This window comes from Bos javanicus, chromosome 5, assembly GCF_032452875.1.
Source record: "Bos javanicus breed banteng chromosome 5, ARS-OSU_banteng_1.0, whole genome shotgun sequence".
In the NCBI taxonomy this organism is placed as follows: Eukaryota; Metazoa; Chordata; class Mammalia; order Artiodactyla; family Bovidae; genus Bos; species Bos javanicus.
Genome location: NC_083872.1, coordinates 70,874,911 through 70,887,056, shown reverse-complemented (window position 1 = coordinate 70,887,056; position 12,146 = coordinate 70,874,911). Strand labels below are relative to the sequence as shown.

General features: G+C 42.3%; 1 protein-coding gene across 4 annotated transcripts in view; it reads left to right on the top strand.

Annotated features, from left to right (window-relative positions):
• Positions 1-1,587: 1,587 nt before the first annotated feature.
• CRY1 (cryptochrome circadian regulator 1) overlaps positions 1,588-12,146 on the top strand; it is a 96,079-nt gene continuing 85,520 nt past the window's right edge. For 3 of the 4 annotated variants that reach the window (XM_061417206.1, XM_061417207.1, XM_061417208.1), the window contains exon 1: positions 1,590-2,651. In XM_061417206.1, coding sequence (XP_061273190.1) covers positions 2,494-2,651 — 158 coding nt within the window. In that variant the 5' untranslated portion in view covers positions 1,590-2,493. Of the gene's footprint in view, positions 2,652-12,146 lie in introns of all 4 variants that reach the window. The other variant, XM_061417209.1, reaches the window with a different exon arrangement.

The following is a 12,146-nucleotide window of genomic DNA, read 5'->3' as shown; positions in this document are numbered from 1 at the left end:
CTGCATCCAAATTTCCCCTTTTATAAGGACACTAGTCATTGGATTTGGTCCTTGAATGACCTCATCTTAATTTCATCATCTGCAAAGATCTTATTTCCAAATAAGGTCAAATTCACAGGTACTAGGGGTTACATGACTTTTAGAGGTACACAACTCGATTTGTAACAATTGCCATATCTTTCCTCCTTTTAGCCTTGTCAAACACACTGGTGACAAACAGCATTCATTCATTCACTCATTCATTCAATAAACATTTGACTGTGTAGGAATATAGTCCCTAGCTCAAAGGTCGGAGAAGGCAATGGCACCCCACTCCAGTACTCTTACCTGGAAAATCCCATGGATGGAGGAGCCTGGAAGGCTGCAGTCCATGGGGTCGCTGAGGGTCGGAAACAACTGAGCGACTTCACTTTCACTCTTCACTTTCATGCATTGGAGAAGGCAATGGCAACCCACTCCAGTGTTCTTGCCTGGAGAATCCCAGGGACAGGGGAGCCTGGTGGGCTGCCGTCTATGGGGTCGCACAGAGTCGGACACGACTGAAGATACTTAGCAGCAGCAGCAGCAGCAGCTCAAAGGTGTTGTAGTGAGCTGCAGATTCTAAACAGCATTTACAGAGCGAAAAATTGTATGTACAAAGGTTAGGAGACACATAGTGAACTTGAAGAGGGCTTTTCTCTTCCTCTCTCTGTGTACCTCCAGTACTTTGAATAGTGCCAGTTTCATTCAATAAGTGATTGTTGAATGAATATAAAGTTATTGCATGCCTAAGGAACAGCAATTCCCTTGTAGTTCAGTCCCTAAAGAACCTGCCTGCAATGCAGGAGACCCAGGTTCGATTCCTGGGTGGAAAAGATCCCCTGGAGAAGGAAATGGTAACCCACTCCTTGCCTGGAGAATCCCATGAACAGAGGAGCCTGGCAGGCTACAGTCCATGGGGTCGCAAGAGTCGGACACGACTTAGTGACTAAACCAAGAACAGCAAGGCCTGAAGTTCATTGTCCTTAGAGGGGTAGGCAAAGTCCCCATCGCAAAAAGCCCTGTAAACCGCACTAGGTGTAAGAAAGGAAGGCTGACATGTTGACAACAGAGATAGTATTAAGGAATTTCAGGGATGCCTGGCACCACCCTCCGAATTAATCCTCTTCTCCAGAGCTCATACAAAGATCCAGTACCGCTAGGGCCACAAGAATGAGAAGGGAGCCAGCTCTATACACTCCAAAGTAGGGTTGGTTTCTCCAGCTAAAGCTGGATGGAAACGCATGTTTTGGGCTCTAAGTCGATGTGGAGCCTCCTACTCTGCTCTTTCCACTCCATCCTGCCCTCACTCATTCCCCGCCGGATTCCCCCTCCGACTCCTGGAAGATATCGTGATGTCTCCACGCCTTCCGCTAACCCCGCGGGAGGAATCCCCGAGTGCGCTCGGGTTCGCCGGCCCCGCCCTCCTTGACTCCGAAACGCAGCAAGAGCGCACGCGCGCCCTCACGGGCAGAGCGCGCGCTCGCGAGCTCCCCGCATCCCCGTGCTCATCCGGGTCTCAGCGAGTCTCAGCCAATGGTGGACGTTCACAGCCCCCGAGGGCGGGGCTAAGCCTTCCCTCACATGGGGCCTCGGCTCACTCTGGGCGCTTTCAGGCAACCGCGATTTGTTGGCCATGAAAAGGGACAGAGGCAAAGTGTCCAGCGTCTGGGAGAGGACCAATGGATTTGACATGGAGCAGCTGCCGCCTCCTAGAAGCGACTGAAATGCAAGCTGATTCCCCAGTCGGAGCGGCTGTAGTAAACACACTTCAGAAACGTGAGGTGCCGGTGGTCACGTGGGGAATGCGCCCTCCAATGAGGAGCCGAAGGCGGGGCTGAAGCCGCTGACGCGGCGGTGGCGGCGGAGTCACCCGGGCAGCCTCGGGACGGGTCACCGGCCGGCAGCGGTCCAGCGGCCTCGACCACCGCCTTGCGTGCTCTGTCCTCACTTCTCTTACCCGGGCCGAGAGGCAGCGTGGCCGACAGTGACTGAATTCTCTCTCATCCTTGTCGGTGGCTCGCCTCAGGCGGGGCCGTCTGCTCCTCAGGGGCCGCCTCGGTGGGCGAGGTTTCCGTGCAGAGAACCTCTTGGGGCTGCCCGCGCCCGCGCGGGCCCTGGTGGAATCTCGGGCTTGTGGAACTTGGTCAGCCTCCGGAGGTCCGGGGACCTCGAAGTTATGCGTCTTTTCCAGTCGTTGGCGGCGGGTGCCGGCTCCTAAAGGGCGTCACACGGGGACTCCGCTGACTGGGCAACCTCCATTCATCTTCCAGCTGCGCCGCCAGCGCCCTCTCCCTCTCCAGTCCCCTCCTCGGACTCATCTTTTCCTTCCCCTCCTCTGCTTTCCTCACTCCTTGGGTGCGGCGATTCTCCTGCGTTCGGAGGTGTCGGTTATGAGCTGGACCCTCCTACCCTGAATTTCTCGGCGGAGGAGCTCGGCGGCGCCGCACCGCGCTCCCCTCCCTCGCCCCCGGGATGGGGGTGAACGCCGTGCACTGGTTCCGAAAGGGGCTCAGGCTTCACGACAACCCCGCCCTGAAGGAGTGCATCCAGGGCGCCGACACCATCCGCTGCGTCTACATCCTCGACCCCTGGTTCGCCGGCTCCTCCAACGTGGGGATCAACAGGTGGCGGTGAGTCAAAATCCTGTGGGAAATTGATTTCGCTGTTTTAATGAATCAAGACTTTACATGCCATCAGCCAGACCTGAGAATTGAACTCTTGCACCGCCTTGCCCGTACTGTTTTAATTATTGCAGGTGCTCTAAGCATTAAATAGAACGGACTTAATACTGAGGCGAGAGAGTTCCGGCAGCCAGAAACACCTTGGCCTTCAGGTGTGAGTTACGTGTCTCTGCGCTCGTAGGAATTCTTTCCCTGGATTTATGGAGAATTCTTAGTGGTGGAGTTAAAGAAACACCCTTCCAGTTCTCAGTGGCCCGTGTGTTGATTTCCTTGGCCTCTGTGGCATTTGGGATTGCGGTCTTTACTGTTTACGTTTGTGTGTTAACTCAGTATGGAGAAAATCATTCATTCAGTAGAGTCCCCTCCAAATCTAGTTTTCTTCCACCTTGAGGTTGCCAGAGAAAAAGCAAGGGAAACATTTCTTTGCTCAGCTCTTCCTCTCAACTCCTCCTTGTGGTTGGCTAGACAAAGCACAGTTTTTCTTTCTAGGCAAAGTATAATCCTTCCAGGATTTAGAGCGCAGGAAGAAATCTTAGAGAAGCTTTATGATCTTTTCCTGAAATGCCAGGCCAGATGATTATTAGGCCCCGTGGTGGAAATGAAAGCATTTTTTCAACAGAGTATTGATCACCTACTGTATAGCAGGGCTTCCCTTGTGGCTCATCTGGTACCAAATCCCCCTGCAAAGCGGGAGACCTGGGTTCTATCCCTGGGTTGAGAAGATACCCTGGCAAGGGGAAAGGCTACCCACTCCAGTATAATGGCCTGGAGAAATCCATGGACTGTATATTTTTTGGGGTCGCGAAGAGCCTGACACGACTGAGCGATTTCACTCATTATCACTCACAGCCACAGCTTTAAACTGTATACCAGCCACAGCTTTAAACACCAGGGATACAGTAATGAATGAAACAAATAGAAATTCTTGTCCTTTTCTAGCACATGTCCCAGAAAGTAGGTAGTAATGTAGTGATGATAAATGATGTGCGGAAATACAGCTTTTTGTGTACAAGGGAGTGGGATTGGAATCGGGAGTTTAAAATATGAAGTGAAGTGAAGTGAAGTGAAGTCACTTAGTCGTGTCTGACTCTTTGTGACCCCGTGGACTGTAGCCTACCAGGCTCCTCTGTCCATGGGCTTCTCCAGGCAAGAATACTGCAGTGGGTTACCATTTCCTTCCCCAGGGGATCTTACCAACCCAGGGATCAAACCCGGGTCTCCCACATTGGAGGCAGATGCTTTAACCTCTGAGCTACCAGGGAAGCAGGAAAAACTCAGAGAAAGGGACAGTTGAGCAAGATAATGAAAGAAATAGATTACAAATATCTAGGGAAAAGCATTCCAGGGAGAAGGAACTCTAAGAAAAAGGGCCTGAGGTGGAATATGCTTAACCTTTAGAAGGAGCAGCAGAAGAAACCAATGTGACTGGAACAGAGTGAGAAGAATAGTAGTGTATGAGGTCAGAGATGTAATAGGGCCAGACTGAGTAGAGCTTTATAGGCAGTTGTCAAGATTTGGGCCTTTACTCAGACGAAAATGGGAATAATTTTAAGATTATGAGCAGAAAAGTGATGTGATTTGACTGAAGGTTTTTTTTTTTAAACTTCTCTGGCTGTGGTTCTGAGAACAGACCAAAATTGTGGGGTGGAGGTGGACAGGAAGCAATAAGACAGGTTAGGAGTCAATTGCATTCATCCAGGTGAGATATGATAATGACTTGGACCATAGTGATTATGGTGGACATAGGGAGAAGAAGTCAAGTGCTGAGTATATTTTGAAGGTGGAATTCACAGTATTTATTGACAGATCTGGTGTGAGAGAAAGAGAAGGAATTAGGAATAGTTTCAAAATTTGAGAAACTAGAAGGGTGAAACTGATCTTTGCTAAGTGGTCAGTTGAAGAAGCCATTGAGAGGGTGATTTGAGTTTTCTTTTGAACTTGGTTAGTATGAGATATTTATTACACATCCAAGTGGAGATAGCAGATAGATAGGTCTAGAGTTAAGGTTAGAGATCCTGGCAGGAGGCATAAATTAGAGATTCATCACTTTATAGGTAACATTTAAAACTATTAATCCATTCATTCATTGACCAAATATATGGTATGCATCTACTATGTGCTAGACACTTTTAGGTGCAGGGCATTTAAACAGAATAGCTAAAAAATCTCTGCTGTGTTGAAGCTACATTCTAATAGAGCCGTGAGACTATATGAAAACATTATGTAAATTTGTGTAGATAGAAAAGAACTGAGCCCTGGGTACTTGAATGTGTTTAAATTGTGAACCTGTAGAAGAAGTAGCATAGGAGTTTGAGAAAAAACATCTGGTAAGATAAGAAAACCTGAAGATAATGGTGTCATAGAAGCCAAGTAAAGGAGAGTGGCTCAAAGAAAATGTTTGACCTTTGTCAAGTTGCTCATCATGTGAGATGAGGACTGAAAATTGAAAATCATATTTAGCATTTTGAAATCATAATCTTGACTAAAGTGGTTTCAGTAGTGTCAGGGTCAAAAGCCTTTTTCGACTGGCTTGAGAGAGGCTGAGAGGAGAGAAGGTGGGCATAACTCACATAGATAGCTCTTTTAAGTTTTCCATTGAGGGGGGATCAGAGAAATGGTGTAGAAGAAGGTGAACTCAAGAAAAGATTTTTTTTTTAAGATGAGAGAAATTACAGGATATTTGTGTTCTCATGGAAATAATACAGCAACTGTATATAAAACATTTTCATTAGCAGAATTGGTGTCATCATTGATTCTGGAAAAAGATAATACTGTTATATATTCTAATTTATTCATATCTTAACAATAATATAGTAATAAGTCTCTCTTCATAATATTGTTAGGAGAATTAAATTAGTTAAAAGATGTAAAATGCTTAAAATGTAAGTGGTATTAGGAAGTGCTTATTTGCTGTTTACTCTTAAATTGAAAGTCTTAGGTGAATAGTATCTACTTAAATGCCTACAGTCAGTTTCTTCTAGAGTACTTCATAAGTTTATGACATCTAATCTATTGAGTCCTGTAAATTAGGGGTTGTGTATTACTTAACTTTGTACACCCAGCAACTCATATTGCTGAATAGTGAGTGAAATAAAACTGATAAGTATAGGAATCCCTTGGATAGCAAGGAGATCCAACCAGTCCATCCTAAAGGAAATCAGTTCTGAATATTCATCGGAAGGACTGATGTTGAAGCTGAAACTCCAACACCTTTAGCCACCTGATGTGAAGAACTGACTCATTGGAAAAGACCCTGATGCTGGGAAAGATTGAAGGCTTGAAGAGAAGGGGATGACGGAGGATGAGATGGTTGGATGGCATCACCGACTCAATGGACACGAGTTTGGGTAAACTTTGGGAGTTGGTGATGGACAGGGAGGCCTGGCATGCTGCAGTTGATGGGGTTGCAAAGAGTCACACACGACTGAGCGCCTGAACTGAACTGAGGGGAATCCCATATTTTCCTTTTTAAAAAGGATTTTTTTTCACTACTAAATATTGCCCTTGATGAGTAATAGATAGGTAAAGATATAAATAATGAATAGAGACAGACTTTCTTCCACTGATGACTATATAAAAAGGAGGGACAGAGTTTTAGACTTTTCTCTCAGCATCAGATTCAGTGCTTTCATATAGTGGTAACTCAGTTACTGTTTGTTGATGAAATGACATCCTGGAGTCAATAGTTTTATGTTTAAACAACTTTGCTACCTCACTTATTGACCATAGAATAAGGTGCAAACACCTTAACTTGGCATTCAGGCTATCTTGTGGGTTTTGGTCTTCTTTCCTTTGTACCATTTCCTTTAATTAACACAATTTCCTAGATTTTGGATTTAACACAAAAACAAATTTTAAAAATCTATTTTGCATAAAAGAAAATTAACAAAATTATCTTTTGATGTTGCTGTAATTTCATTTAAAAAGGGTACTTTCTAAAGCAACTAGAGAAAGAACAAGCAAAACCCAAAGTTAGTAGAAATAATAAAATCATAAAGATCAGAAATAAATGAAATAGAGACCAAGAAAACAATAGAAAAGATCAATGAAACTAAAAGATAGTACATTGAAAAGATAAACAAAATTAACAAACATTTAGCCAGACTCACAGTATATTAAGAAGCAGAGACATCACTTTGCTGACAGAGGTCCGTATAGTCAAAGCTATGGGTCTTTCAGTAGGCATGTACAGGTGTGAGATTTGGACCATAAAGAAGGCTGAGTGCTGAAGAATTGATGCTTTCAAATTGTGGTGCTGGAGAAGACTCTTCAGAATCCCTTGGACTGCAAGGAGATCAAGCAGTCAATCCTAAAGGAAATCAACCCTGACTATTCATTAGAAGGACTGATGCTGAAGCTGAAGCTCCAATACTTTAGCTATATGACGTGAAGAGCTGACCCTGATGCTGGGAAAGATTGGGGGCTGGAGGAGAAGGGAAGTGACAGAGGATGAGATGGTTGGGTGGTATCACCAACTCAATGGACACAAGTTTGAGCAAGCCTGGTGTGTTGCAGTCCATGGGTTGCAAAGAGCTGGACACGACTGAACGACTAAACAGCAACAACAAACCAGACTCATCAAGAAAAAAAGGGAGAGGGTGCAAATCAGTAAAGTTAGAAATGAAAAAGAAGACATTACACCACAAAAGTACAAAAGACTGTAAGAGATTACTACAAGCAACTGTGTGCCAATAAAATGAACAGCCTAGAAGAAATTAGCAAATTCTTAGTAAGGTGCGAATCTCCCAAGACTGAACCAGGAAGAAATAGAAAGTACAGCAGAACGAGTTATAAGTACTGAAATTCAGTCATTGATTAAATAACTCCCAATAAACAAAAGTCAAGGACCAGTTGGCTTCACAGGCAAATTCTGTCCAACATTCAGAGAAGAGTTAACACTTATCTTTCTGAAACAAATCCAAAAATCTGGAAGAAACACTTCCAAAATCATTCTGTGAAGCCACCATCACCCTAATATCAATCAGAAAAAGGCACCACCCCCCAAAAAAGAAAATTACAGGCCAATATCACTGATGAACATGGATGGAAAAATCATCAACAAAAGACTATTAAACTGAATCCAACAAAACATTAAAAGGATCATACACCATGATCAAGTGGAATCTATCCAGGGATGAATAGATTTTTCAATATCCACAAATCAATCAGTTTGATACACCACATCAACAAATTGAAGAATAAAAACCATATGATCATCTCAGAAGATGTAGAAAAAGCTTTTGATAAAATTCAACATCCATTTATAATAAAATCCCCCAGAAAGTGGGCATAGAAGGAAAATACCTCAACATACTAAAGCCCATATATAACAGACTCACAGATAGCATGTTGTTGTTGTTCAGTTGCCCAGTCGTGTCTGATTCTTTGCAACCCCATGGACTGCAGCACGTCAGGCCTCCCTGTCCTTCTAGCATACTCAGTGGTAAAAAGCTGCTTTTCCTCTAAGACTAGGAACAAAACAAGTATGCCCACTCTCACTACCCTTATTCAACATAGTTTTGATGACACAAACAGATGTACTTCACGGTCTTTTTGTTTCCATACAAATGTAAAAATTTTTATTCTAGTTCTGTGATAAATGCTATTAGTAATTTGATAGGGATTGCACTGAATCTGTAGAGTGCCTTGGGTAATATACTTGTTTTGACAGTGTTGATTCTTTCAACCCAAGGATACAGTAAATCTTTCCATCTGTTGGTGTCATCTTTGATTTCTTTCATCAGCATCTTATAGTTTTTGGAGTACATGTCTTTTGCCCCCTTAAGTCAGTTTATTCCTGGGTATTTTATTATTTTTGATGCAATAGTAAATTTGATTGCTTTTTTAATTTCTCTTTCTGCTCTTTTGTTGTCAGTATATGAAAATGCAATAGATTTTTATGCATGAATTTTGTATCCTGCAATTTTTATCCTATTCTTTGATCAGCTCTAGCAGTTTTCTGGTAGTGTCTTTAGGATCTTCTAATTTGAAAAGTTACATGAATCTAGTGCTCATAGCAACACTGTTTACAGTTGCCAAAATATGGAAGCAACCTAACTGTTAATCAGCAGCTAAATAGATAAAAATGGATAAAGAAGATGTGGTATGTGGTGTGTATATACACACACACAAAATTGAATACTATTCAGCCATTAAAAATTCAGAAAATTTGGTGTTTGCAATAACATAGACAGACTTGGAGGGTATTACATTAAATGAAATGTCAGACAGAAAGAAATTCTATATGATACCAGTTATATATGGAATCTAAAAAATACAACAGTAGTGAATATAACAAAAAATAAACAGAATCACAGATGTAGATAACAAAGTAGTATTTACTAGTTTTTTACTAGTGTTTACTAGGGAGAGGAGGAGGTAACAACTATTGAGTGTAAGGTACACTGTGAGGATGTATTATACAACATGGAGAAAATAGTATTTTATAATGATTGTAAATGGAGTGTAACCTTTAAAAAATTGTATAAAATAAAGTAAATGCCTTAAAAATCCCAATTTCTTTATCTGTACTCTATTTTATAAACTTCACTCTTATTTTTTTAGCCATATTATTGACATGCAGAAGAACCCAAATGAACTTTGGCCAACTCAGTATAATTGACAAATTTGAAACTGTATATATATAAGATATACAATATGATATTTTGATATATGTATACATCATGAAGCTCATTTTTGATTATTCTGTTTCACCTTGTATTTAACACTGTCCTCTTTTTAAGTTGCTTCCAAACAACATTTATTTATTATTTTTTTTTTCCAAACAACATTTAAACATGCTTAAAACCAATTCTACAAAAAGATAAAGAAATAATAACAAAAAAACAAACAGAAACAAAACCTGCCCTTGACATTCCTCCCCTGAAGCTTTATTTCTCAATTCCTTTATAGCCACACTTCCTGAACAAGAATGTCTAACACAAACATGGGTCTAATACTGGCTGACTCCATATCTTTATCTCCTGCTCTACCTTGAACCCACTCTAAACTTGGTTTCACTCCCACCTTCACCAAAACTGTTTTCATTCAAAGGATACTTTAAAACTTCATTCCTGGACTTTTAAATTTTTGACACATTTGACCATACCATCCTGTTCTTCCTTCTGCTTTGGTTAGAGGACTCTCCTGTGTTTATTTTTCTGCTAGAGTTGTTAGCGACCTTCCTTTACTTCCATTTCTCTCTTTTCAACCCTTAAGTGCTCCTTAAATCTGTAGTCTCTACCCTCTTTTCATCATTTTGAGGTAATCTTCTCTCTTCATAAAGTCGGTTACCATCTATATGCTCAGAATTCACAAATTAGTATCCTCAGCCCAGATCTCTCACCTGATCCCCAGATATGTATCCAATATAATATTTCCTCCATATTTGAATCTTGGTTTATTACCCTAAACTCAATTTGCTGAAAACCAAGTTCATCTTTTCCCTTACCTCTTTCTCAAAAACAAAAATCCCAAACTGACTTTTCTTGTGTTTCCTATCTTCGTAAATAACATTGCCATTTGACTAGTTGCTCATACAGTTTATATTGCCAGAGGAAATATCAGTAACCTTAGATATGCAGATGACACCACCCTTATGGAAGAAAGTGAAGAGGAACTAAAAAGCCTCTTGATGAAAGTGAAAGTGGAGAGTGAAAAAGTTGGCTTAAAGCTCAACATTCAGAAAACGAAGATCATGGCATCTGATCCCACCACTTCATGGGAAATAGATGTGGAAACAGTGTCAGACTTTATTTTGGGGGGCTCCAAAATCACTGCAGATGGTGATTTCAGCCATTAAATTAAAAGACGCTTACTCCTTGGAAGGAAAGTTATGACCAATATAGATAGCATATTCAAAAGCAGAGACATTACTTTGCCAACAAAGGTCTGGCTAGTCAAGGCTATGGTTTTTCCTGTGGTCGTGTATGGATGTGAGAGTTGGACTGTGAAGAAGGCTGAGCACCCAAGAATTGATGCTTTTGAACTGTGGTGTTGGAGAAGACTCTTGAGAGTCCCTTGGACTGCAAGGAGATCCAACCAGTCCATTCTTAAGATCACCCCTTGGATTTCTTTGGAAGGAATGATGCTAAAGCTGAAACTCCAGTACTTTGACCACCTCATGCAAAGAGTTAACTCATTGGAAAAGACCCTGATGCTGGGAGGAATTGGGGGCAGGAGGAGAAGGGGACGACAGAGGATGAGATGGCTGGATGGCATCACTGACTCGATGGACGTGAGTCTGAGTGAACTCCAGGAGTTGGTGATGGACAGGGAGGCCTGGCATGCTGCAATTCATGGGGTTGCAAAGAGTCGGACACGACTGAGTAACTGAACTGAACTGAATTGTGTATTAATTTATTCAACAAATAAATGTGTGTTCCTACTGTGTGCCAGGCTTCCCTGGTAGCTCAGTTGGTAAGGAACCTGCCTGCAATGCAGAAGGCCCTGGTTTGATTCCTGGGTTGGGAAGATCTGCTAGAGAAGGGATAGGCTACCCACTCCAGTATTCTTGTGCTTCTCTGGCTCAGCTGGTAAAGAATCTGCCTGCAATGCAGGAGACCTGGGTTCAGTCCCTATATTGGGAAGATCCCCTGGAGAAGGGAATGGCTACCCACTCCAGTATTCTGGCCTGGAGAATTCTATGGACTGTATAGTCCATGGGGTTGCAAAGAGTCAGACACGACTGAGTGACTTTCATTTTCACTGTATGCCAATATCTTTGCTAATTTATCTGGATAAAATGGTAGTCAACAGATAAATTCTCTGTCTTCAGGGTGTTTACAACGTAGGAGGGATATATTCAGAAATAATCACAGAAATACATTTTTCTGTCTCCATTGCCACTTTAGTCTATACTACTATCTTTTTGCATAGATTTTTCATAGTTTATAAATTATTGTTTGCTCTTCTCTGATTCCTCCTTTACACAGCAACCAGAGTAAACTTAAAATTGCTAATATGATCATGTCCTTTACTAATTTTAAACCTTCGATGACATTTATTTACCCTTACATAAAGGTTCAAATGGGGCTTCCCTAGTAGCTCAGCTGATAAAGAATCTGCCTACAATGCGGGAGACCTGGGTTTGATCCCTGGGTTGGGAAGATCACCTGGAGGAGGACATGGCAACTCACTCTACTATTCTTTCCTGGAGAATCTCAAGAATGGAGGAGCCTGGTGGGCTACAGTCCATGGGGTCGCAAAGAGTCAGACACGACTAAGTGACTAAGCACACACAAAGGTTGAAAAAGCCATAGCATGGTTTAAAATCTCTGCGTAATCTGGTCTTCTGCTTCATTTCCCAGCCTCTAGGGATTGCTTCACTGAGGCATTTGAAGCCTTGAAGTAGGAGATGGATCTTATTACACAGAGGAAAGAGGGACGGGAACTCCAGACTGAGGAAATAACATAAGGGAAGGTTCTATATTTTGATACTGGTGA